The sequence below is a fragment of the Giraffa tippelskirchi genome, chromosome 5 (genome assembly GCF_054371585.1).
Source record: "Giraffa tippelskirchi isolate mGirTip1 chromosome 5, T2T-mGirTip1v1.2.pri, whole genome shotgun sequence".
In the NCBI taxonomy this organism is placed as follows: Eukaryota; Metazoa; Chordata; class Mammalia; order Artiodactyla; family Giraffidae; genus Giraffa; species Giraffa tippelskirchi.
Window position 1 is genome coordinate 101,466,869 of NC_137279.1, and position 27,053 is coordinate 101,493,921.

The 27,053-nt window shown below is 45.7% G+C and overlaps 2 protein-coding genes, 1 long non-coding RNA gene and 1 other non-coding gene across 6 annotated transcripts in view; 2 read left to right on the forward strand and 2 right to left on the reverse strand.

The window, feature by feature from the left end:
• Positions 1-27,053, forward strand: part of LOC145504747 (NBPF family member NBPF20-like) — a 532,650-nt gene that overhangs the window by 389,027 nt on the left and 116,570 nt on the right. Inside the window, exons 115-117 of the mRNA XM_081486053.1 lie at positions 499-713; positions 1,944-1,995; positions 2,638-2,813. Of these exons, the coding sequence (XP_081342179.1) occupies positions 499-713; positions 1,944-1,995; positions 2,638-2,813 (443 nt within the window). The remainder of the gene's footprint in view (positions 1-498; positions 714-1,943; positions 1,996-2,637; positions 2,814-27,053) is intronic.
• LOC145504755 (NBPF family member NBPF4-like) lies at positions 3,119-15,844 on the forward strand. 3 transcript variants are annotated; one of them, XM_081486068.1, is made up of 6 exons: positions 3,119-3,341; positions 3,820-3,871; positions 4,662-4,828; positions 8,338-8,565; positions 10,570-10,769; positions 14,708-15,844. In XM_081486068.1, the coding sequence occupies exons 3-5, from the start codon at positions 4,663-4,665 to the stop codon at positions 10,758-10,760; spliced, it is 585 nt and encodes a 194-aa protein (XP_081342194.1). In that variant the 5' UTR covers positions 3,119-3,341; positions 3,820-3,871; position 4,662; the 3' UTR covers positions 10,761-10,769; positions 14,708-15,844. The 3 variants fall into 3 exon arrangements, with proteins under 3 accessions (XP_081342194.1, XP_081342195.1, XP_081342193.1); XM_081486069.1 differs by having other exon boundaries at positions 10,570-10,808; positions 14,674-15,139; XM_081486067.1 differs by lacking the exon at positions 3,119-3,341 and having other exon boundaries at positions 3,680-3,871.
• The window catches only part of LOC145504770 (uncharacterized), a 119,092-nt gene continuing 103,739 nt past the window's right edge, over positions 11,701-27,053 (reverse strand). The window contains exons 2-3 of the long non-coding RNA XR_014052469.1: positions 19,185-19,409; positions 11,701-12,124 (exon numbers count right to left, since the gene is read on the reverse strand). This is a non-coding gene — a long non-coding RNA (uncharacterized LOC145504770). The remainder of the gene's footprint in view (positions 12,125-19,184; positions 19,410-27,053) is intronic.
• Positions 24,985-25,149, reverse strand: LOC145508173 (U1 spliceosomal RNA). The gene has a single exon (XR_014055425.1). It is a non-coding gene; the product is annotated as a U1 spliceosomal RNA (small nuclear RNA).

A 27,053-nucleotide genomic window follows, 5' to 3' on the forward strand; every position in this document is an offset into this window, starting at 1 on the left:
TAGTTCTTGAAGGCAGAATATCTAGTCTATACCTCCTTTTTCTCCAACTCTGAAAAACTGATCTTGAAGCTATATTTGTGCCAAGAAATATTTTAAAATTGAATGGAATAGAGTCCAAACTCAAACACATCTTTAACTTCTTAAAAGCTGTGTTCACTTGGACACAGGATATCCAGATCAATACAATCTGTGCAGAAAAGTCTGAACCACTGTCCCTGCCTTCTGTGTGTGCTGGGGGTGGTGACGTTAGCATGTAGGGAAAATTCCATCTCCTCCTTCAACCGCTGGTTGTGTGCCCAGTGCCCAGAGAACCTGCTGTCTCTCTCCTACCCCATGGCACCCACACTCCACTCCACATCAGGAGGAGTTACTTCCCTCCTTAAGGGGACTGCTCTTTTGCTTTCTGTGAGCAAACTCAATGCCTGTCATGAAAACCAGCCAGATAGCTTGGGGTCGAATCCTCTTAATTTTCTGTCATCCCTTCTCCACCTGACACAGCGTGAACTTGCTGGATGTTGAAAAGAAGGTGGTGTTCCAGCAATCCCAAGATGAATGTGTTTCAGTACCTTCCACTCTCCAGGAAGGTTCTGCCTGCAACCAGCCTTCCAGTGATGGAAAATTTGCATTTGATGAAGAGAATGTGGAGTCTGCCATGGATGGAGCCTGTGGTTGCTCTCATGCTGAAGAGGATGAAATTTCGACTGGTCTCCCAGGTAGTCTTCGATATATCTGTTAGTCTACTCTGGGAGAATGATCCCGTTTGATAGACCCTATGCTTCCATACTGAAGCCTGATTTGAACCAGACTCTATAGTTGCATTTAAAATGAGACATTCTATGAATGAACTTTTCTAAGTTCCCTGTCATGGTTGTCCCTGGGGTAAACCGCTCTACCCAAGGTGGTCCAGCCAGACTCACATGAACCTTAGCAATTGTGGCACAGGAGGTACAAAGGCTTCCTAATTTTGAATGAACCTCTTATCTCACAGGAAATGCTTTAATTGTCATTTCTGGGTAATGTCCCTGCGTTCCTACACCTGTCCAAGGCTTTTTGCAGTCTTGTTTATTTCTTTGGAGGTGTCACGACTTTCGTTCACGTCTGTCAACCCATAGCCTCTCTCTTTTCCTTGGACTTATCTTGTTCGAAGTTTCTGATAGCAGAAGGTAATGCGCACTGTCAGTTTTTGGTATGTTTCTCTGAGGTAACGGAAAAGGCAATGGGAACCCACTCCAGTACTCTTGCCTGGAAAATCCCATGGATGGAGTAGCCTGGTAGGCTCCATGGGGTCGCGAAGTCCATGGGGACACGACTGTGCGACTTCACTTTCACTTTTCACTTTCATGCATTGAGAAGGAAATGGCAACCCCCTCCAGTGTCTTGCCTGGAGAATCCCAGCGACGGGGGATCCTGGTGGTCTGCCGTCTATGAGGTCGCACAGACGGACACGACTGAAGCGACTTAGCAGCAGCAGCAGCAGCTCTGAGGGAAGACAGGGCCCTGGAACTTCCCAACCTGATGAATGGCCTCTGTTTGCAGCTTTGAGATTCATTTGACTTGATGGTGTGTGGATTCCACTCCCATTTAATCTCAGTGTGAAATCACTTATCCCATTAATAAACAACATTTCAGATGAAAAAAGCCTGAGTATTATAGCAGGCTGAGGATATAATTAAGTTGTTCCCCAGGAACTGTGGGGAAAAGGATATATTTAGCTGTTTGCACAGACTGGGGATCAGGATACTCTGCCGATGACATATCATATCAAGGAAATTTGTCCAATGGCTCAAGAAGGAAACCCAGTGCCTTCTTCTGAGGCTCATTCTAGGGCCTCCTGGATTATTTCTGTCTCAATAGCCTGTTACCACATTCTGAAGATAGGCACAGGATTGGGCGTTTTGGAAAGGCATTTGCCTGACATAACTCTTCTGTTAATTTCTTTGCAGAAAACCAGAATGGTCTCGATGACCTGAAAGGAGCAGCGGTTGGGGCCCCGAGGTAATTTTGAATATCTGTGGGCTCCTGTACAGTGATAACCTCTGCAGACCTCTGATGCGGGGAAAAACAGAAAGTGCTGAATATATTGTGTCGTCAGTTTTGCCCACCACTATTATTCTTTTTCATAATGTTCTCTGCTTTCACTGTGGTACTTGTATTGTTTCCAATTTCTTATTTACTGGTCAAGTTTCAACCCCAAGTCAGTCGACCCAGGTGAACTAAGTCAGAGTGATGTTTTTGCACTCAATTTTTATATCAGGTGTGGTTTCTAGAGTGAGATGCATATCTGCTATATGTTTGGTGTTAGCATGCTGGCATGTGTGTCATAGTAATGTCAATGCCATGTAAGTGGAAGTGTGAAAGCCACTACTCCGTGTCCCTGTATGTGAGGCGTGACTGTACCATCACAGAGAAATCTGTCTGTTCATCAGCCTGTTATTTGGTCAGACCACTGAGCACCTACTGCTTTTTCTCTCTTCCGCCCCTGTAAAACCACGCTGTGTCTCACACACAAAACAGAGTTTTCTCCCTGTCATGGATCAGAACCTTGGCTTCACCACTCAAACATTCCATCAAAACCAGATAGGACTGTACAGTTTCTGATAAGTCTTGGCTTAATCTTTTGCCGTCCCTCCCCACCAGGTTCAACAGACAGCTGCCACAGATGATAGAGAATGGAGTCCCACAGGACTCTCTAGATGAACACTACCTGACTTACTCAGTTCTTCCTGACCTGTCAGACTCCTTCTGGCCTTATCGGAGCAATGCCATCTTCTCACCTGAGGACGTGGATGTGTCTTATGCTCGGGATGTAACCAGTGAGTATTTTCTTGTGATAGAACTCCACCTATATGCCCAGGTAGACTCTGTACGCTTCGTAGTCCCCACCTCTGGGGTGCTGAGGTTTGTCATCCCTGTTGGAAGCGCTGTAGACAGTGATTTGGATGAGACTCTGTGGTAGAGTTTTAAGTACAGACATCAGGTGAGTCTGGAAGCTATGCTGTCTTCTTCATTCAGGTGGAGCCTACGGGTCCGGCCCCAAGTTAGGTCATGGCTCAAGGCTATTGTGACACACTCACTCACTTGTATGTGTGCAGGTGTCCGGAGATGACTGTTTTTTCCTGACTCCAATGCAATGTCTCTTCTTGCCCACAATGCTCCCATCTCCATACCCAAGTGTCCCTGGAATTTCTGTGCCTTTCCAGAGGCGCTAACAGCCTTAATGATTTGTTGCTTCCCTGGTGTCACTGCTGTCATCCCCGGTGTCTGTCTCCTCTAAATTGCTTGTCTTAGCAAACCAAGCATCTGGACCCCAGGATGCAAAGAGCCCTCCCATCACCTTGCTTGTATGTTTCTGCAAGGCACGGCAGAGCCCTGGCATTTTCCCACCCCATGAATGACTGAAGGTTCCGTGTAACAACTAGGATTCATGTGATTCTAGGTTTTGTTCATTCCACTCATCATTCTGCTAAAGTAGTCAGCTTATGATGAGAAAGGCCTGAGTATGACAATATTCTGCTCGATTGCTGTGGGCTATTCCCCAGACTCTGTGGGGAAGATGAATCTTGAACTTTTTACTCAGACTTGGAAGAGGATACTGTGGTGAGAATCTACCAGGGAAGGGAGATCTGGCCTGATGGCTCTGAAAAGCAAGCCAAGGAGAGTCTGAGAGATCCAACTTGAGGCATCTGGCATATCCTCCTTAAATAGCCTGTCATCGCAGTGCTGATATTGTCGTCCCCATGGCAGTATTGGACAGTGGATTATTAATTTACACAATGAGATCTGCTAAGTGTTTCTCAACTTGTCTGAATTTATCCACAGAAAATCTTGCTGATCTGGAGGACAAGGAAGATCAAGACATCATCTGTTCTAGGTAACTATGGAGAAACATGGGTCTGACATCAGTGGTGACATTTGGTCATCTCACATGCAGGGGAATCAGAAAGCGCTGAACATGCCTATTTCTTCCATTCAGACAACCACAAATTGTCCCTGGAACAAGGTTGTCTGTTTTCACCCTTCATGAATCCCTCTCAATGATAGTAACTTGCAATCAGTTGAAGCAGGGCTACTGATCAGCCACAGGATTTCTTGGACTCCTCTGTTCTCTCCTTCTTATGAAAACCAGCATGCGATACTTATCTGCCTCTGTCTTTAGTGTTATGACCTTGGCAGGTATTTCATGACAAGGTAGTATCTAGGAAACAAAAATTCATGTCACATTGCAGTATTAAAAATATTGGTCTTGGAGACAAGATTTCCAGGAGTCCATTATGATGCCAGAGCTGGTATTCATTTGGATGCAGCATGTAAATTTCAACAAAACTTATGGTGTATTTGAAGTCACCTTTATGTTCTGAGGACGTGTGTGACATGACTGTGTGTCCTGGGGTGGCTCATTTTCCTCCTGAGCTCATTTCTTCTCTGTGCTCAGAGCATCTCATGCTCACTCTCCTTCACTCTCTCTCCCTTTCCCTTTGCAAGCGCCTTCAGACCCCAGATGGGAGTTGTGGGTGGGGGGGATTGTTATACCTCCTTTAAGGGGACTCCCCATTTGTTTTCTGCAACCTCTCCCTTAACCCTCCCACCAAAACCAGCTGTGGCTCTAGGTTGACTAATCCCTCTTGTTTAACCATCTGCTCTCCCAACCCCTCAAATCTCAGTATGGATCAGCTCGTGGTAGAAGAGAATGAAGTCCAGCCGGACTCACTGGATGAATGTTACCTGGCTGCTTCTAGTGGCCATCATCTGACAGGTTCCTGTCATCCTTATAGAAGTGCCTCCTTCCCAACAGAGACAAGAGAAGATTTCTTGGATCTAGGTGTAAACGGTGAGTACTCCCAGACAGGTTCCTAGGCTCAGGTTGATTAGAACTGTGTTCTCAGTTTCAATTTTTAAAAGGCATCTCGAGCCTTTGCATTCTTCTTGCCCCAGGCTGCCGTCTGTCACCTGAACTTATCTCATCAGCACAGGCTTCTGGTATCACGTCAGACCAGAGAGGGCAAGTGGAGGGATCAGGGCAGAATCTCAGCTACCACTGTCTCACCTGCAGGAATTTGTGTAACAGAGCTCTTTTGATCAAGATAAGAATCCTTGTAGTCATGACATTTTGTTGCGAATTTTATTTCTTGAAGTTTCTGGCAAGTTCTCTGGCTTTTCATTCATGATTGCAATCTGCTCCATATTTGTAGCATGTTCTATTGTTCCCCAGCTCTAGATTCTTACCCCTGGGCTGCCAAGCTCCCTCTGAAGCATTTAGATACTAGCTCCTGAACATCAAATCTGCCTATGCCCTGTCATTTCCATGAAGCCAAGTATCTGTCTCTGTTGTTCCATCCTCAAGAGACACCCTTGTGTTTCATCCTTTGTGCAGCCAAAAGGAGTCTTCCACGTGCGGGTTATAGTTTCAATGTTTTATGCAATCTCAGTGGCATAACCGCATGGAAACTATCCATAACCTGTGTATCTGATAGGGGTATTGAGCTAATTTATGAGCCAGGTCCCCTTGGGTAGCAGTTCGTAGGGTATGGAAATGAAAACCTAGTATGAAATCCTTCTTGAGCTATTTTTTGACTTTTTCTTTAGGAGAAGTATTTTTATTGTTAGGACTTTGATTCATAAGATCATCTTGATTTCTTATTTCTCATTCTTCCCTGAGGAGCAGAGAAGCAAAGGCTTTCTCAGGATCACAGTAGTTCGCAAACCCGAAAGGGAACACACAGTTATTGTGCCCCTGTTGCCTGCCATGCTCCTTACTAAGTGAGCTCCAAGCGCACTACACCCCATTCAGCCCTCCCAGGCACCCTCTCAGGTGCCTGTGGTGTCTCATAGCGGAGCCGAGGGCGCTGAGGATCAGCAAGGTCCCTTCACTTGCCCCAGACTCCTGGCCACTGGCGGGTGGGACACTGACCTCTCCTGGGCCTGACTCCCTGGCTCAGGCTATGTCCTCTCCTCTCAGTAGTTGGACCATCCGTGACTAAGAGAGGATGTTGCTCACCTTTTCCTCTTTGCCCCGACCAAATGATTTGCAGCTATGTTAATCTTCAACATCAAGTTGCCAGAGGGCTGCAGAGAACCCCTGTGGTCCCTCACTCAGACCTGCCAGCTCCCTATCCCTCTGTGCACTCTGTCCTGAGAGCAGAGCCAGCGGCTCCTCCAGCCCCTCCAGGTGGAGCCACAGCTCCACGGGGCTCTCTGGAGAATCAGCCAGGGTGAGAGTCCACACCTGTCCCCACCTCCTGCCCCCAGGTCACCTGCTGTCACGATGGGTCCAGGGACACCTTGAATTTGGCTGTGCTGAAGCCATTAAAAAACTGTGGAGCTCTATCTCAGAAACACTGACAGCCGGGTGTGGGTTCCTGTGAAGGGGATGAGTGAGGCTCAGACATGTGTCTCAGAAGTGAGATGTCAGTGATACGGCCCAGTCCTGCGAGTCCATTGTACACAGTGGGCCGGGAAAGGCCAAATCCCCACAGATGGATTGAGATGGATGAATGGAATATCTAAACTATACAGGGATCCATCCTGTGTCTTGAGTTTCATGATAACCTGAGTCCAGTGTGGATAGCTATTATGCAGCCATGTGGGTACAAGTAGTCAGGTCTACCCCATCCTCTCTGTACAAGGAGAAACCCTGCAGAAACAACACAAACACCTGATTTTTAAATTACAACTTGATCTTCTATTGGAGGACTTTCCCCACACTAACAATATTGGGCAGAATTGTTGATGTTGGATAAAATGTTCGGTTATTTTATATTCTGTCAATGGAAAGAATACTCAAAGCATAGGTCTAATAAAACCCATTCTCAAGAAAAGACAAAGAAAATTAGATGATGAAGTTACACAACGATAATTAAAAACAATCCTAGACATTGATTCAAAATAACATTGGAGAATGAGGGGATATGTAGTTTTGACAGTTCTTTCAAACACCAAATTTTATACGAGGATTTACCCTTTACCCAATATGAATTATCCTAAAATCTGATCAAGTGTCCTAAAATAGGAGGATGAATGATTAATGAACTTTGCCTGATGGAAATATGAAGGGCACACCAGACTGAGAGAAGTGCTTTTGGAAAAAGCCCCGGAAGCTCGCAGAGGCTCCTGGTGCAGGGCTGGGGTCAGAAAGGGGCCAGCCTGAGTCCTGGGAGGATTTGCAGAGGGAGTTGTGGGCAGTGATGTTGCAGAAGAAAGAGGGACTAGAAGACAGGAGCACTGGAAAGGCGAGTGAGGAGGTTAGATCTGTGGAGCAGAGAAGGGAGGATGAATTTCCATCAACTGAGGAACATGTGATAAAACAGGATTGGGGGGTGATAAGACAGGTGACCTTTGAGAGCGTGGAGAGGACTGAATCAGAGAAAACAGTTAGAAGGAGGTTGGATGAATCTTTGAGGAGAGTCAGACACAGATGCTGTCTGGAAGACTTAAGAGATAAGAGATCCATGAGAGACAGTTAAACAAACCTTGTTGAGGGTGCAGATGCATCAGCAGGAGGTGAGAGGAGAGCCCCACAGCAATGTAGAGCAGGCCCTGGCGGCTGTGACCTCACATGAGCCTGACCTGGACCTGAGGAGGGTACTTGATATCTTTGGTTAGCCCGCGTTCTGAGACTATGTCCTCATTTCACAGTAGAAATAGAAACAGATTTCATTAGGAGCACTGTCCAGGCACCAGTGGAGGAACGTGTATTGAAGGAGTATACATTGTGTCTCTCTCTAAAGAGACACAGGCGTGTTTCCAAGAGGGTCTCAGACCTCTTCTCCACTAGTCCTAGCTGCTAATACCATGCACCCCCCAGTCTGCTCCATGTGGAATAGATTTTCTTCTATATATACATGTATGGTTGAGTGAAAGCAGAGGCAAAAATTTCAAGCAAGGAAGTTCAAAAGGGTCTGGCGTGTACTCTCTCTTTCAGCTCAAATTCTAGTAGTACCTGAAGCCTTCAGGCCATATGTCTCTCCCTGTTCTTTTATTCCTGTGGGCAGATATCAACAACTCTTTCTCCCCCCATGCCTAGAGGCTTGTCTAGATCCTTTTCTCTAGGTTACAAGACGGAGGCTAAGAACAGAATACGAGGCTTGACCTCCTGTGTCACCCAAACCCTCTAGACTCAAGTGTCTGATTTCTCATTTCAAGAAATTGCAGCCTGGCACCTGCCTTCTCACCACCCCAGTCACAGCCAGAAATATGGCATCTTCTTCACATCGATGTCTGCCTTTGTTGTCTGGGTTTCTGGGTGGTTTCACTCATGGGCAAGGACGGTAGAAATGGGTGTCCAGAGAGGACTTAGCAAGGAAAAGCTTCCACTGGTCCTGAACCCTCCTTTCTTTTCAGGTGACCCCTGGGTGGACTGTCACCAGGGGCCTGTGAGTTTCCCAGGGTCAGAGGTGCAAACTCCACAAGCACAGCTTCAGGAAAGCACCCACGTGACCAATTGTCTGCAGCGGCAGCTGGACCAGCACTTTGACTGTGGTGACAGCAAAGCCATGCTTGGTCTTTCTTCCACCACCCAGGGCTTTCCCACCAACCCTGATTCTGGAAACCAAGGACCACTCTTTCTGGGTAAGAAAGAAAAGGGGATTCGAAAGCTCTGGTCCATGTACTGGTCATCACACAGCTGTGGGTGAAGGAGGCAGAGGGCCTCTCCCATGCCCGCTGTCGGCCCAGTTGAAACCTGTGACCCTCTACCAGAATGAGGTGAGCAAGAACCTGGGCCTCAGGAGCAGCTCAGCCTCAGGCCCTGGTTCTGCATATTCCTGCTTGTTTAACTGAGCCACGTTGTTTATCTTCCTAGGTATTTACCTCTCTCGTCCCTCATCTGAACACTTGAAAAATTCTCTCCTTTGCATGATTGTTGGGAATTGTAAACAGCATAATGTCCAGAGTGTCTGATTCACTAAAATTTGTTTGATAACCACTATGAATATAGAATATCTAAGCGTTGTGTCTTTCTGGTGCTTTAACACTTACAAAATCATTGCACAATGGTTGTTTCCTCTATGGTAGCATAGGCTTTATGGTCTACCCTTTCTCTAGACCCCATCTTCCCTTGCTTTCTCAGAAAGGTAGCTTGGCAATGTTTTCCTCTTCGTTCAACATGTGTCATCAAGGCGATTTACTCCTGTTGGGTGCTCTCAGTAACAGTGTATTAGCAACATTCAGTAGGAGTGTAAACACTGGCCCTGCAACTCAGTCCCATGTTTGCTTTTCATATCCAATTGATTTTCCTCATTGTACCTTCATTTTAGAATAAAGGGCTACCCTCATTTCTGAAGTGCACCCACCTGTCCCTTTTACGATACTCCATTTAAGTCCTTCTCTCCACTCATCTCCATGTCCGTCTCCTAGTTTTCCTCTCCTCTGGGTCCACATCTGTTCAAATTTCCTTAAAAGAGCTTTCAGACCCTCACATCCATTTCATCTGGGACGTATTCATCCTTACCCTCCATTGCTCTCCACATCGTCCCCTGGACCCTGACTCGACCTGGTGCTCATCCCTCAGGCTGTGGCCTCATCTGAGGAATAAGGAGAGACCCATGTCCTCAGGTAGAGGTGAGATAAGAAGGAGACGCCTTGTGGCAGCATGGAGAGTCTCAAGGAAAGTGCCCAGGGAGGGCCGGGATGCAGAGCCTGACAAGAGCCACTAGGTCTTGCGGTGTTTCTTGTCTTCTCTTCCCTCTCGTGTCTCCTTTTCTTGTGCTTGGCCTCCCACATTCTCAGCCAAGACTGAACCTCACTGGCTCGGTCACTCTGTTTCCTGCTCACCTCCCACGGAGTCCTGAGCATAAACCCAGGCTTCACAGCAGATTTTGCAGCAAAGGGTAGTTTTAATGCCCTTTACTTTCACACCCCTCCACACTGTGGCTCCCACCCACTGCTCATATCTCCTAGTTCCTGTCACCAAACAGAGCTTCTTGCTCCTTCTTCTTATTTTTCTATTTTGTTTTCCAAGTTCAACTTATCAGGAAGCCAATAGAATGACCCATTCAATAGCTCCAATCCTTCACTCATTTATTCCATCACAAACACACTCACTTGTGAGTCTTCTTCCATTTTTATCATATCGTCTATGTCTTATTTAAATTATATATACATATCATATGTAGTGTGTTTACATATATATGAAGTCTATATTCATGCACATTAAAAATCCTTCCAATTTACACTTCCCCACTTCTTTTCTCTCATGAGGTTTTCCTTCAATTTTGACTTTGCTTCATCTCTTCCCAGCCAACAGTGCAAACTGCATCCTGTAGGAGTTTCTTGCCTTTGTCTTTTCTACCTAGGAATTTCTGTTGTCATCCGTTTTATTCTTCTTGGCTCATTTTTGGCATCCGGAAGCATGTTTGCCCTGTGGCACACTTAACAATCCTGGGTAGTATAAGGAAGATCAGCAAAAAAGAAAATATAAAACTATCCCCATTGTCTTCACCTACCCATGGGCTTTCAGATGGCCTTTCTTGTTCCTGGACACTTTCTGTACCTGATGTCCTCCTTGGGTGAAGGAGTAAGTCTTCGTAAATCATGATTAACAATGGATCCTGTTGGTTGTGGTTTTATCTTCAGAGCTGGATGCTTCCATCAGAATGAAGAACCCTCCCAAGCTGGAAGGTGAGGGCGCCGCAGCAGGCGCACACGTGCATCCAGTGTGTAGCAAGATGAAGTGCTTAAGTGTCCTGAAGGAGAAGATTATCAAAAGAAAACTGCTGTTTGGCAAGTGGAGACTGGCATGCAGATTCCCTGGCCTTCAAGCTTAGGGAACAATGGTAATTCCATGTACTTCTACCTTATGCTCATTATCTGTTGTGGCTAAATCTCCCACTAATTGTTCTCTTCCTCATTTGTTCACTCAACAGCTGACACTACCTCTGTGTGGTCTTTCCTCTCTTTTCCATGGGGGCTGCCACCCTGCAGTGCCCTTCCATCTCAATCTCCTCTTTCCACTCGGACCTCTACTGTTTTCCCACTGCTGCCATCCTCATATTCCCTCTGACCTTTCCTATTAGCCACAAGGAAGCCCAGATCCGTGGTCCTCCTCATCAGAATAGCAGCATTTAAGCCACTGAAAACATTGGCCTTAAATCACACACATGCTTGGTTTCTTCACCTTACTTTCCCTGCCCCTGCCTCCAAGTCCACTGCCTCTTTCTTTCAGGATCGTGTCTTAAGGAATCACTCGCATGTGAGTTGGCTTCTGGAGGAAAGTAGCTAGGACAGCCCTTAACCCTCAGCTTTTGCACCTGAATAAGAAACACTGGAACTGAAGGAAAAGGCCTTCATTACTAAAATAAGATAAGACCCTGGGTCATAGGTAGGAGTGCTGCACTCACCTGAGTCATGACTCCCCACAGCCTCTGATAGGCAGAACTTTGCTAATGTGCAGGGGACTTGCAGGAACTCCCTGGAGCTGGCATTAGGTGGAGGACAGTAAATGGCTCCCTAAAGGGACTTTGGGGGAAAGGAGATACAGAAGCCAGGTTTTCAAAATACATAGGGCATGAGATGGACAGGTATTCAGACCTCTCCAGTTTACTCACATGATTCCTTCTCCATATTAGTAAAAGCCCAGAAAAATGAGCTGAGTTGAAATCTGAGGCCAGGGAATGTAGGACAGCATTGTACTGAATTAACTTTGGGCCACGTTTATGAAGACCCAGGGAGATACATGCGAATAAAGATAATCATTGCTTCAGACAATGCAATTGAGAAAGCCAATTATTTATATGCGAGTAACAGAGAAAGACCAAAACATCTTTAGGGCCAGTGGAGAGAAGTCCATGTTGGATTAGAAGGAGAAAATAAAAAGACTGGTGTGAAATAGTGTAGGTGGTCTAGTGTGTAGTTCTAAATCATGCTGTTGTAAAATGAAAACGGGTTGAGTTTTGAGGTAACATGGATGCCTACACCCAATCCATTGAAATTCTGATTTTAAAGTTCTGGGGATGAGCTTTGGATATCAAAGCTCTGCTAATATGCCTCAAGGATTAGAAGGACTGTGGATCTGATAGGATATAAGGAACCAATATGGCAGTGGCCTATGAGTGGCTGCTTCCTCAAAAAGCTGAATAGTAACAAGTAAGGGAATTTGCATTTTTCTCTCAACAGAACTGTTTTGTAGAGCCTGGAGAAGAGAAAAGAGAAAAAAAGAGACGTAGATAGTTAAGTTAGATATATAATCTCTCTGTTTGGATTCAAGTTTCTCACAATTTTTATAGTAAAAGATACAATAAAACAAAGAAAAAAACATTACATAGACCCCAAAGTATAAAATCAACCCCCACCTTGCCACAAGAATAAAATTTAGTGTTTCCTTTTCTACTGTTAAAATGCCACATGCAGTTAGCTATTCACTAAACTTGTTTCACAGACTACTAACTGGCTCAGAACAGCAGATTCGACAAGTTATTTTTCATGGAATCTATCCTTTATGCAAAAGCCCCATAATGAATATTAGGCCTTATCCTGCTATATTGATCCTTTGACATGCCCTTCTGTCAGTTCAGTTAAGTTGCTCAGTTCTGTCCAAATCTTTGCCACCCCATGGACTGCAGCATGCCAGGCTTCACTGTTCATCACCAACACCCAGAACTTGCTCACATTCGTGTCCATGGAGTCGATGATGCCATCCAACCATCTCTTCCTCTCTTGTCCCGTTCTCCTCCTGCCTTCAGTCTTTCCCAGCATCAGGGTCTTTTCTAAGGAGTCAACTCTTCACATCAGGTGGCCAAAGTATTGAAGCTTCGGCATCCGCATCAGTCCTTCCAATGAATATTCAGGACTGATCTCCTTTAGGATGGACTGGTTGGATCTGCTTACAGTCCAAGGGACTCTCAAGAGTCTTCTCCAACACCATAGTTGAAAAGCATTAATTCTTCAGCACTCAGCTTTCTTTATGGTCCAACTCTCGCATCCATACATGACTACTGGAAAAACCGTAGCTTTGGCTAGATGGACCTTTGTTGGCAAAGTCATGTCTCTGCTTTTTAATATGCTGTCTCAGTTTCTCATAACTTTTCTACCAAGGAGTAAGCGTCTTTTAATTTCGTGGCTGCAGTCACCATCTGCCGTGATTTTGGAGCCCAAGAAAATTACATCTGTCTCTGTTTCCATTGTTTCCCCATGTCTTTGCCATGAAGTGATGGGACCAGATGCCATGATCTTCTTTTTCTTGAATGCATAGTTTTAAGCCACCCTTTTCACTCTTCACTCACTTTCATCAAGAGGCTCTGTAGTTCCTCTTCGCTCTCTGCTAAAAGGGTGGTGTCATCTGCATATCCCAGGTTATTGATATTTCTCGCGGCAGTCTTGATTCCAGCTGTGCTTCATCCAGCCCAGCATTTCGCATGGTGCACTCTGGGTATAAGTTAAATAATCAAGGTGACAATATACAGCCTTGACATACTCCTTTCTCAGTTTGGAATCAGTCCATGTTCCATGTCCCGTTCTAGTGATGCTTCTTGACCTGCATACGGGTTTCTCAGGAGGCAGGTAACGTGGTCTGGTATTCTCATCTCTTTACGAATTTTCCATAGTTTGTTGTGATCCACACAGTCAAAGGCTTTGGCCTAGTCGATAAAGCAGAAGTAGATGTTTTCCTGGATGTTTTTCTATACACCAGCATAAAATACTAGTAGAGACTCTTTCTTTGAGAAAAGTTTGAGGAAAAGTTGATGAGAATTTAGGATAACTAAACTGAACCCTCTTTCACTTCAGAGTTTTATTTGTGTAGATGTCAAGGATATTCCTAGAAATGCCTTAAGGAAGATCCAGCATGAAATCACCTCCATAGCATTTTGGTGTCCATGGGATGCAAATGGGTTGAGACACAGTGACACTCCCTGCTCTCTTTTCGCTAATTTTATTTTGAGTTTCCCCTTTCCATTCATTCATTCCTCAGTCATTCCTTTCCATTCATTCCTCAGTCTCTTTGGAGCTGGATTTCCCTGGAAAGCCTTATTCCTGCCCAGGAGGATGACCAAACAGCCTCTATTAACTGTTGACTCCTCCAGATGGGAGCTTTTCCCCTTCTCCTCTCCCTTCCCGCAAATATATAGGAAGGGCCTGTGGCCTGGGTTGTCAGTAACAAGTCATGTGGTTTTGGATAGTCCTTAGACCCTTGAAAACCTAGCTCCTCCTCTGTAAATTATGAAACTGGACTTGGATACATTCTGAGGTCCCTATTGGTGCTCACATTCCAGGAGTCTCCGGTAGCCTGCTTCTCCTCCTCAGAAGGCGGGGCTGCAGAGGTAAGAAGAGGGTGTCTTTCTCAATTGAGGATCCTCTGCTCCCATAGCAGTCTGTTTCTAATTGTGTTTGAGGGATGCTCAGCACATCCATCCCTGAACGTGTGGGAAAGCATACAGATGAAGGGGATTCAAGAGTGAAATGACCGTTGAGTATTGAGTGGTAGGGATCCAGATGAGGCTCTGAAGAAGCTCTGAGCTGAGATATCCCCAAGCACAGGTGGGGTGAGGACAAGGGTCCTTAGATGCTGCACCACAGGCTAGGTGAAAGTTCAGGGAGGTATTCCTTCGAAATCATGGACCTCACTTTCCTCTCCAGCCAGCCTGTGGCTCTCCCTTCAGCTCGTCCTGTCAACAGGAGCTCTGTCTGCCCCTGGCCCCAGTCACCATGTTGCCATCCCTCCAGGCTCAGCAGGATCTAACAAAGACTCACATTTCTTCTCTCTGTCTGTCTTTCACAGATACCAATTACGTTAGGAACTAAGAAAAGATATCGTCAATTTGAGAAACCACACTATAATATGTACCTTTTCCATTTGATGAAAAAAAAACTCAACCACAGCAACTCAATTTCAACCTCAGCAACGCCAGAGGGATCCTTTCCTGAGAACGAACGTCCCAACCAACGACCACTCTCCACACTCCAAGGGACAGAATTGATGGGAGTAATCCCAGTCATCAGCCTCCGCATGTAATCCTCAGTAAGGTGATCGATGCTTTGATGGACACACAGTTTGGAAAGACCTTAACTCTTGCTCTTCTAAATATTCATCCTCCACACACCAGCATGGGAACAATTAGAAGAAGACAACATATCAACCCGGTCATTCTTTGCCACCGGATGGACTGTGCTCAAAGCAGACAGCATTTACTATACATTGTTCTTGCTTCAAGTGTTTATCCTGTGTTTAATATTGAGGTAGATACCAGATAACTGCAGAATTTAGACTTTGAACCAGACAACTGGCCTGTCTTTTTTCAAACAGTCGATGTTTGCCCCAAAAAGACAACCACAAAAAGGAGACGAGATGTTGTAGGTTCCAAAGGACTGAAAAGATTGTGTTCCTGTATTTCTTTAGTCCTTTGGAACCTCAAACATCTCCTCACCTTTTTGTAGTTGTCCTTGATGGTCGTGACATTGACTTGTTTGCAGAGGATTGGTCAGTTGTCTACTCAAAGGTCTACCTTTTGCAGTTGTCTGATCATTTCCTCATGATTAAATTCAGGTAAACCCTGTTTGCCAAGAACACATCTAGCACATGCTGTGTGCTTCCTAGCGCAGCCTGTTTGGAGGTTAAGAGTGTCCACTTTACCTGTCTCCACGATTATTATTTTAACATTGAACACTGTTATGCAGAGGCTGATAAGATCTGTTCATTGAAAAGGCAGATTTTGTGTCTGTAATGAGTAATTTGATTAGTGGGCTTTTGAGAGTGTATGAATATCGTATTCTATGGTGCTCCTTCTGTAAAAAGTTTACCATCCTTTATTGGTCCCTGATGTGTGTCAATTTCATATCTGTGGTATAGCCAGCATTGTGCTATGGAAAAGACAATCCCTACCCCTAACATATTATTAAAAATATTTTTGAGTTTCAACTTAAGCTCATGCTTTTTTAAAATTCAGTGTTATAATCCATTATTTTCTTAAATGTATTCTTAATTGGAGGCTAACTGCTTTAGAATGTTGCGTTGGTTTCTGCCATACAACAATGGGAATCAAACATAAGTATAAATATGTCCCCTCCTTCTTGAACCTCCTTCCCACCCCTCTCCCATCCACAGTCCACTATTAACATGATTGATTTTATTCATATAAATACTCTTGTTTCTCATGTGCCGTGCTGTGCTTAGTTACTCAGTTGTGTGCGACTCTTTGCAACCCCACGGACTGTAGCCCGCCAGGTTCCTGTGTCTATGGGGATTCTCCAGGCAAGAATACTGGAGTGGGTTGCCATGCTCTACTTCAGGGGATCTTTCCAACCCAGGGATCGAACCCAGGTGTCCACCATTTCAGGCAGATTCCACCAGGAAAGCCCAAGACTACTGGAGTGGGTATCCTGTCCTTTCTCCAGGGAATCCTACAAAACCAGGAATCGATCCGGGGTCTCCTGAATCGCAGGCAGATTCTTTACCAGCTGAGCTACCAGGGAAGCCCCTCTGTTTCTCCCTATTCAGTTTTGTATCTTAAACACCTCTCGCATCTTTTAATCTATGTTTACCATTTGTAGTAGATTGTATCTTCTGTGTTTCTTTCTCTGTTATTTTATTTTATTTGTGTATGCATATTTGTTTGTGTCTGTGTGTTTTGCTTGGGATTTGGAAGGCCTGGTAGCTAGTTAGTGCACTAAAATTTCTGACACGTTAGTCCTTTAGTATTTTGTCTCATTTCTAATATTTAAAACATTTTAAATGTTATCTATCAACATCAACTTTTTACTACCGTGAAGATCAAGGACATTGTTCTGCTTTTTCCTTCTGTCTTACCCTTTATATACTGTATTTTTCCTAGCTTTTTTTTTTTTAATGTGCTAATTGGTAGGATAGAGGTAGGAGCTGGAGGAGGGGCCCACTGGGTCCTTTCGACCCCCTGGTGGCACAAGATGGCTGTCCCACTCTGGGAGTACTAGCAGCCTCCCTGCAGAAGTTTGAGGGTGTACCTAGGCTGCCCCCAGGGCAGGGCCCACGACACAGTGGCTTAAATCTACAATCACATATATTCAGTGATGACCAGATGTACAAAACCCATAGTTTCCTGTCAATTCTTGATGAGCAGAGTTTGTCTTTAAAGATTTCTCATGATGGACTGAGGATTCCTTAAGTTTGATATGTTTAATACTTGTTTTCTGTTGCTTTAATACAGCACAGACAGCTTGGCTAAATATAAAGAACTTGTCCACAATGAGTTCTATTGACTTTTTTAAAAAAATAATGTTTACTTTATAAGTTCTGCTGAGATGCAGAATGTAAATTGATTTTTCTTCACTGAGGGCAAAGGGTGGTCTGGAGCTTCAGGACCATTTTTCTTTTTCAAAAAAAGTCTCTCAGCTCTACTAGGATAGGTCTTAGAACTGACCGTTCCAGGTCTATTTCCCCTAGGTCTCTATGACTTTCTCTCTGATCCTTTCTCACTATCTTTTGTTCATTTCTATTCTGTTTGATGCTTTCATTTTTCATGCAGTGTCCCTGATATGTTTCGATAAATATGTTCTCTATGTACCTTGTCATTTAGCCTTTTTTTTTCAAAGGATTTTCTTTACCTTCAATTTTTTAAATCTCTGCCAGTTCCAATTTCTCATTTCTTCTTTCCTGCGCACTTGTATCTCACGTTCTGTGTTTCTTACATAAAATACTGAAGTTTTTTCCATGTGTATGTATCTTTGAATGCTTTGTTCAGATCAATTCAAAATATGGATGCCATTTTACATTTTCCAATGTGTTTTGATTGATTTTGAGGCAATCTTTTCATTTGCTGAAATTTTTGACTCTCATTTTACACTTTTTTCTTCTGTCACCTTGGAAGAAATGTCTGCTCTATAGTTTTCATTTTCACATGACTAGGTTACCTGAATGAGAAACAGTTGTTCCAGGTCAGAAGGGATTAGTGCTGTGAGTGGCTTAGCTGATTTCTTTGTTCTAGGTCTGTCTTGTGCAATTACTCTAGCAGAGTTAAGGCTTGGGGGAAAGGCATGGTGTGTCTCTTGATTTGGGGATTCTGTTTCTTCCAGTAGGACCTTTAATTTCTGCCAGTTGCACCATTCTTTTTTCATCACCACGAGTGTCCAAAGGATGCTCCCTTCAGCTTGGTCTCACACCTGATCCCAGTAATTGTGCCTCCTCAAGATTGTCACCCTCTGGTTCTCTGCACTGTTGAACCCCTTCCTATCAATTCCCCAGTCACCAGAGCTAGAGCCAACCAGGTCTCAGACATCCCCCTGAGTTTATCCACATGCTCTTTCTGTGAGTTATTTTACCTGAGCTCTGTCGGGAGTCCTCCTCCGTGCCGTGCTCTGCCCTATGTGCAGGGTGTTTGTTGATCCCTCCGCTGCTGTGTGCCTCCCAGACCCAGCTGTATACAAACCAAGTCCTGTCCACAGTGTTCTCTGGTCCCTGGTTGTTTGGCGCAGGGTTTTGAATGGTGTCCTTGACTCTCTCTGTTAGTCCCTAGCCCTTGGAATTGTATGTTGAGAGATTCAGCTGCTATTATTCTAGGTGGACCTGTGTTCTCCTATCATTCTTTTTCAAATCTCAAATTTGAATAGTACACAAAATAGACACAACAGAACCCTCCCATCTTTGTCAAGCATGGTCTACAATTACCAGCTTATACTGTCGTACTACAATCCATGCACTTACCTTTTCCTGTCTTTTTAAAAGGAAATCTCAGACATCATGTTTCATCTATAATTATGTCTGCGTGTTTCCCCTAAATGAGAACTCTTTTTGAAAGTATATCATCACGGCATTATAATCATAAATTAATTCAAAATCTTTAATATCATGAAAGACTATTCAAATGTTCCATTGTCTACCATGCAGCATTTTTTCAGCTTATTTGATCACATAGGTTTTTTTTTTTTTAATTTCTTTCTTTCTTTATGGCCGCCCTGGGTCTTCATAGCGTGGCGCAGGGTTTGTCTAGCTGTGGAGAGGGGGAGCCACTCTCTTGTTGTGGTTTGCCGGTTTCTTGGGCTTCAGGAGTTGCTGCCCATGTGCTCAGTTGTTGCGGCTTGTGGGCTTCGTTGCCCCACAGCATGTGGGATCTTCCTGGACCAGGGATCAAACCCGTGTCCTCCGCACTGCTAGGCAAATTCTTAACCAGGGAAGCCCCCCTCCTCCATTATTGTTTCTACGTTAGTATTCTTTTTTGGAGGCAAATAAAGTCCACAAAGTATAATCACTAAGATAAAGCATTTAAGTCTCTTACATGTATGCTTACCTTCAATTTCTTCTTTCCTTCCTCCCTTCCTTGCTCTCTCTCTCACTCACTCTCCATCTCTCTTGGTCTATTGCTGTCCTGATTTCCGCTTTAACTCATTCATTTGTTGAAGAAACGGACTTGGTTTTTCTGTAGCATTCCCACAGTCTAAATTGTATACTAGGTACTTTAATAAATGTTTCTCTCCTTCATTCTTCCTTTTTGGTGGTAGAATATAGAGCAGTGCTGTAATGTAACAAAGATGCAAGTCACACACGTAGTTTAAAATTTTCTAGCAACCACATTGACAACTAAAAAGTATAAGAACACAATAATGGAAAAATAATCTCCTACATAGCTGATAATGCTATATATACTTTAAAGGAAATATGGGGCTTCCCAAGAACTCGCCTACCAATGCCGGAGACACAAGAAACGCAGATTCAATCCCTGGGTCACGAAGATCCTCTGGAATAGAAAATGGCAACCCACTCCAGTATTCTAGCCTGGGACATCCCATGGACAGAGGAGCCTGGCGAGATATGATCCATGGGCCCAAAACAGTTGGATAAGACTGAGCGACTGAGCGCACACACAAAGGAAATACAATTCTACCAATGTTTTCAAGTTGTGTTTAATAGAAAAATATTGTGCATGTCTCCAACTTTTAAGGTTACACTCACATGAATTATAAATTAAAATCCAGGTCCTCCGTCCTACTCCTTTGTAACTATTTGACAGCCATATGTCTAGTGGTCCCTAGTTTGGACCTGTAGATGCAGAGACTGATGAGATTCACACTTGCAGTCCTAGCAAGACTTCTTCAGAAGTGGTGTGCACTCTCTGAGGAGGAGGCCCATCAAGTTCTGTGTGTTTCTTCAAATAGTATTACCAGTCCTTTCAGTTCAAGACTTCTCAATCCATTAACTGATTATGTGGCACTAAGTGGTGATATTGCATCATCATGTAGTATTTAACTGGAATACTTGCATGAAAAGAAACTTCTCCTAAAGACCAAATACTATGTAGTTACTTAGTGGTAGCTTCTGTAAAGAAAACTGCAGCTTAATGAGCATTTCCCCAAGAATCCTCTGTGGTCACCGATTCCTTTATTTCTTTTTTACCCCTGTGTGCTAATATGAATTCAAACTTGCAAACACCGTGAAGTAGTTCAATTCATTGCAATATAGCTCTTACCAATACTCCAATTATCTCTCTTTTGGCAGTGAACGTGACTTTAAGCTGGCTCCTCAATTCTTTTGAAAAGTTTCTAATAGTATTTGAGACCTTTCTTGATAACAGTATGAAGAGGTGCTTCTCTTTTATCCTGAAGATTTTCTGCTCCTCACCTGGACTCAGTCATTTTTCTAAGAATCTCTGGTTTCTGTTTGTGCAAAATGTTATTCCCAAATCCAATTGTAACCTTAAGATGCTTACTGGATTTGGTTGATTTCTAGGCGTTTGCAGTGGACAGAGCTAGGAAATACATACTCATCTTTGTATGAATGTACATACTCAAATTCAGAACGTCAGGCTTTACTGAATGTTTATCTTTCATCTGACTCTTTTCCATACACCAGTGTTTTTGTGTTTAAGGGCACTGGGAGTAAAGGAAATACAAGATTTCATACCATCTCCTTTGCTTATCCCCACATCATTTGGAATAAGAAAAATTTATAAAAAAAAAAAAAAGAATAAATACCAACAATGCCAATAATAACACAATTAAGGAAAGAGTTTGTTTTTGAAATTTTGTAACTGTTCCAGGGTACGTATAAATTATTGTTTTATAGTTCTCATCCATATGGTTGTTCCACAAAAGTTACATCGTGTTTCCAATGTCTAGAAGTGACATTTAAAACATCAATTTTATAATGATAGAAAGTGAATGCTGTTTCCAACTCAAATCTAACTAAATAGTCTGTATTCACTATTCTAGCCCTATAAGGTCTGCAAATGTCTCAAAGGCCTGGGTGGAACTGGGTGAGCGACCCCTGATCTCAGACGCTGGAATACACTGCCCAGACTCTTCTTCCTGGCTGAGTTTGGGATGAAAGGCCAAGATTTCCTGGAGTCAAGGTTCAAGTCTTAGCCTAACAGCGGTTTTTCCTGTCCAAAGGAGACTTAAGAGCGAGAAGTTCTGGAACAGGATCAATCAAAACTGCGAATAATAGGGTACCTGAATAAAATATAGTACTTCCCATTCAGGTCTGGAACCCCGCCCAGAAAGCTGTCACCCTGGCTGGTCAATGACATCACAGCCCCCGGACCATTATTCACAGGGCCAAGACGTGCGGTCCGAAGCCCCCTCGTGGGGCAGGACTCAGTGGGCGCAGCTTCTGCCTTTTACCCTAAGACCCAGGGTGACCCGACAGGGGGTGGCAGTGGTTCGGTCGCCGCGCCCTCTGTTGGCGGGGCCGGGCCTCCGAGGACCATTGACCGGCAGAGCCGCAGGGTCCTGCGGGGACGCCAGGGGCTGGTCCCCCGCCCCGCCCCCTCCATTGTCCACAGGTCTGCGCCTCTCAGAGCAGCAGGTCTCAGATCTCGACTGCTGAGGGGGAGGTGGCAGATCACGGGGGCCCAGGGCCTCCTTCGCGGGACCTAGGCGTTCTGGTCCCGAGAGCAGAACGAGTTGGGAGAGGGCGGGGGCCGGGCCTCCGAGGACCATTGAGCGGCAGAGCCGCAGGGTCCTGCGGGGACGCCAGGGGCTGGTCCCCCGCCCCGCCCCCTCCATTGTCCACAGGTCTGCGCCTCTCAGAGCAGCAGGTCTCAGATCTCGACTGCTGAGGGGGAGGTGGCAGATCACGGGGGCCCAGGGCCTCCTTCGCGGGACCTAGGCGTCCTGGTCCCGAGAGCAGAACGAGTTGGGCGCTGGGGCGGAAGAGTAGGTCCACTCAGCGCGCATCTGAAGCGCGAGTTCGCTTTCAGGGGGAGACTGAGTTCCGGCTGCGCCAGTAAAAGACTCTGCGTGCGGCCTAAAGAGAAAGGTCCCAGCGAGACTCGAACTCGGATCGCTGGAGTCAGAGTCCAAAGTGCTGACCACTACACCGTGGAAACACGACCTTCTCGCTCTCCCGCCGCTGAGCCGTGTGGCTCTCAGCCGCGCGGTCCCAGGACCTCCTCCCTCCCGGCGCTCTCGTCACTCCGCCGCCTGCCGCTTCCTCCACGACGCCAGGGGGCGCCTGACTCGCCGGGCCGGCGGCCGTCTCTACAGCTTTGGACATGGTGGAATGGGAGGAGACCCATTCCGGGTGAGCGACGGGGAGGGGCTTTTAGGCCTCCCCCAAATGCATCTGCTCTGCCGGCATTTCTAGAGTTTTCTGCCCTGAGGTAAAATTCCCGCCAGGAAATAAGAAAGTCCCTTCCCTCTTTGCAAGTGTCCTCTTCCCGCTGCCCTGAGAACTCTGCACGTCCTCAGAAGAGCCTTTGAGGCTTCGTGGGATGTCCCATGCCTGGTACCCCAGGTCCAAGGGTAGACTCGCGGGCCACCACCGGCTTTGTGAGGAGACATGACCTTTGCTCTGGTCGGAACCAGACCAGAAGCCAGGGATCCGCCTTCCCAAACCGTTGCACCATGCCGGTGGAGGAACTGCGAGCCCAAATGAGTTAGGCACAAAGAACGGTTTACAGCAGTAACAGGACTGTTCAAATGTGCCAAATTCTGTAAGCGTTGAGCGGTGCAAAGTATGGGTCTGTTTTGTTGTTCAGCCGCTCTGTCGTGTCCGACTCATTTCGACCCCACGGACTGCAGAACGCCAGGCTTCCCCGCCCTTCACCACCTCCCAGACCTTACTCAAACTTATGTCCACTGAATTGGTAATGCCATCCAACCCTCTCATCCTCTGTTGTCCTCTTCTCCTCTTGCCTTCAACCTTTCCCAGCACCAGGGTCTTTTCTAGTGAGTTGGCCCTTCGCACCAGGTAGCCAAATTATTGGAGATTCAGCTTCAGCATCAGTCCTTCTAATGAATATTCAGGACTGATTTCCTTTAGGATTGACTGGTTTGATCTTGCAGTCCAAGAGTCTCCTCCAACACTCCAGTTCAAAAGCATGAATTCTTTGCGCTCAGCCTTCTTTGGGCTTCCCTGGTGGCTCAGAGGGTAAAGCATCTGCCTGCAATGCAGGAGACCTGGGTTTGATCCCCAAGTCGGGAAGATCCCCTGGAGAAGGAAATGGCAACCCATTCCAGTACTCTTGCTTCAGAGGAGCCTGGTAGGCTACAGCCTGTGGAATGGCAGAGTCGCACAGGAGTGAGCAACTTCATTTCTTCTTCTTTATGATTCAACTCACATCCATCCATGACCACTGGAAAAACTATAGCTTCGACTAGAGGGACGTTTCTTGGCAAATTAATGTCTCTGCTTTCTAATACACTGTCTAGGTTTGCAGTAGCTTTTCTTCCAAGGAGCTAGCGTCTTTTAATTTCATGGCTGCAGTCACCCTCTGCAGTGACTTTGGAGCCTAAGTAAAGAAGTCTGTCACTGTTTCCCTCGTTTCCTCCACCTGTCACCAACTGATTTGAAAAGACCCTGATGCAGGGAAAGATTGAGGGCAGGAGGAGCAGGGGACGACAGAGGATGAGATGCTTGGATGGCATCACCGAATCTATGGACATGGGTTTGGGTGGACTCTGGGAGTTGGTGGTGGACAGGGCGGCTTGGCGTTCACGGGGTCGCAAAGAGTTGGACACCACTGAGCGAATGAACTGAACTGAACTGATGGGACCAGATATCGTGATTTTTGTCTTTTGCATGTTGAGGTTTAAGCCAACTGTTTTCACTCTCGCTTTTTCTGCTTTCTGCCATAAGGATGGTGTCATCCGCATACCCAGTCTTGTACTTTATATGATGTACTCTGCACGTAAATAGGCTGACAAGATACAACCTTTGAGGTACCTCCTGGACTCATTGGAAAGGACCCTGATGCTTGGAAGGAAGGTTATGACCAACCTAGATAGCATATTGAAAAGCAGAGACATTACTCTTCCAACAAAGGTCCGTCTAGTCAAGGCTATGGTTTTTCCAGTGGTCACGTATGGATGTGAGAGTTGGACGGTGAAGAAAGCTGAGCGCCGCAGAATTGATGCTTGTGAACTGTGGTGTTGGAGAAGACTCTTGAGAGTCCCTTGGACTGCAAGAAGATCCGCCCAGTCCATCCTAAAGATCAGTCCTGGGTGTTCATTGGAAGGACTGATGTTGAAGCCGAAAATCCAATACTTTGGTCACCTCGTGCGACGAGTTGACTCATTGGAAAAGAGCCTAACGCTGGGAAGGATTGGGCGCAGGAGAAGAAGGGGACGAGAGAGAATGAGATGGTTGGATGGCATCAGCGACTCGGTGGACACGGGTTTGGGTAAACTCCGGGAGCTGGTGAGGGAAGGGAGGCCTGGCGTGCTGCAATTCATGAGGTCCCAAAGAGTCGGACACGACTGAGTGACTGAACTGAACTGATGCTGGGAAACATTGAAGGTGGAAAGAAGAGAACGACGGAAGCTGGGATGGTTCGAGACCCTCAGACACACAAGAACTAAATTAAGCTGGAATCGAGACCATCAGACACAGAAGAACTAAATTAAGCTGGAGGGAAGAGTGCCTGCACTGCTCAGCTGAACACTGCCACCTCGCGGACTGTAGCCTACAAGGCTCTCCCTTCCATTCTTGAGCTTTCCCAAAGTACGGCATTGGAGCGAAATACCATTTTTTATTCTAGAAAAATTTTTCCGAGGGTCTTCTGTATTACCGAGAGATGGTTTACTATCGCCTGAGCCCCGAAAAAAACACGCTCAAGTAGAAATCACTTCTATCGTTAAGACCGCAGTTACCAAGAGAAGGCGCGCACGCAGTCCCCCACTACCACAAATTACGCAGTCGCCTTTCCCCCCATTCGGGGAAATCGCAGAGGTCAACACACCCGCCGTAGAATGGGTGACTCTCGCTCTGGGAGAACCACCTTCGCGATCGTGCTATCTTCTCTGCCAGCTAAGTATGGAAAGTCTTGGCCGGCCGCCCGTACAGCCTCACACCCGTACACTTTCGCACACGCTCACTTTGCTATTGCCGCCATCTCTTCCGCCACCCTCCGCACCCCATCGTTTCTCGCGCCTCTCAGGCACTCCTAACAACTCTTCTAATAAAATTCAAGAGTATCTCGGAAAAACTTCCCACAACCGGCAAAATGGCAGGCCGGGAACTGTACCGCTTCCGCTGCAAATTTACATAAGCCCACCCCATTCAGGACCTGTAAGGCGGTTCCTCTCCTCCAACCCACGCCCTGTCCCAGGCCCCTCATCTCCCCTCCCACCCCTGCTGAGAGGACCAATGGGCAAGCCGGCTGCTGAAGGAGAAGGGACGTCATGATTCCCCACAGCTTAGGGAGCCCAGAAATCAGTGGAAACAGACCCTTTCTTCTTTAGTTGAGATGGAGGGGAATTTAGCCAGCCTCTTTGTATTCTTAACCTTTGTTCTGGGTGACACGCTGAGAATAGTAATTCTGTGGCCCTCTGTTATGCTGATCCAATTTTGTTTTAAGAAATAATAAGTTGTAAAACAATGGATGTAAATATATATTTGTAGGAACAAAATAAAGCGTGAGTATGTGTTATGTGTGTAGGCATATAGAGTCAGGGTGCTAACTTTCAAAAATGCACAGCGTGAGAGTTGTGAGTTCAAGTATTATTGGGGGCAAAATGAGGAGCTCAGGAGGCAGCATCTCAGATAGCTCTGAGAACTTGCTCCACAAAGGCAGGGGCGAAGGTCAGTGTATGTGTGATCTTGGTGAAGGGAGAGGACATGCATTCAAGTGCAGATGTTTTGCAGAAGGTTACTGCTAGTCGTGAGGATCGCATGTCACCGTGAAGGATTTTTGTGCTTTTCTAGGTACTAGGAGATATTTGGGTCATAAAATCGGCTCCTGAAAATACATCACTATCTGAAGACTTGTTCTGCCAGTTTTTCCCACAGCACAGAGTGGGCTCCTTTCGGCTCTCCACCCTGAAATCCTTTCAGGGGGTGTTGAAAATCAACAGCTGCAGCATTAAACCTTGTAAAGGTAGATGGCAAGTGGCAGTTTGTAGCTGCCAAGAGTTAGATCTCAAAGTTCTACTTGGTGCATTTTCTGTGCACCTTCTGACTTCATCCTCATGGTCTCCCAGGGGCCATGTTTTTCCTTTTCTCACCATACAGAATACAAAAGTGGAAGATTCTGAAAAAGAAGCTGATGACCCAAATAAGGGATAGAAAGATGACGTGTTTGCTTAAAGAATGAGGTTTGTTTGTTTTCTCTTACTGGGTAAGAGTGGGTTAGACCTGAGGGCAGGGAGTGGGAAGGCTGGAGAAGGCAACCAGCTTGCCTTTCAGACCAGAGACCAAGGAGTGGAGGAACTTGATCCTTGAAGTGCATTTGGCTTCAGGGGGAAGGGGACTAGCCTGGAGGGAGAATCTTGAACTCGGCACCCAGGTCACTTGCAGGAAGAACTGGCCTTTCTTTGAACAGCTGACACGACTCGTCCTGCACACTGACTTTAAGTATTCTTTACCCACCGCTGTCCACTGTAGGAGTTTCCTATTGCTACTTAATATGTTCCTACACACTTAGCGGCTTAAAACAACACACATTCATTATTTTCTGACTCTGGAGATCAGAAATCCAAGATGCATCTCCCTGGGCAGAAATCAAAGTGACAGTTGGGTTGTGGTGATTCTTCCTGGAGAATCTTTCTTTGCCTTGTCCAGCCTCTAGAAGATGCCTACATTCTACTCTCCTAGGCCCCTTTGATCTTCAAAGCTAGTTACAGCTGATCACGTTCTTCTCACAACACATTATTCTGACACCAAGTCTCCTTCTTTTGTCTATATGAACCTTTGTGTTTCCATGGAGCCCCCATCTCAAGAT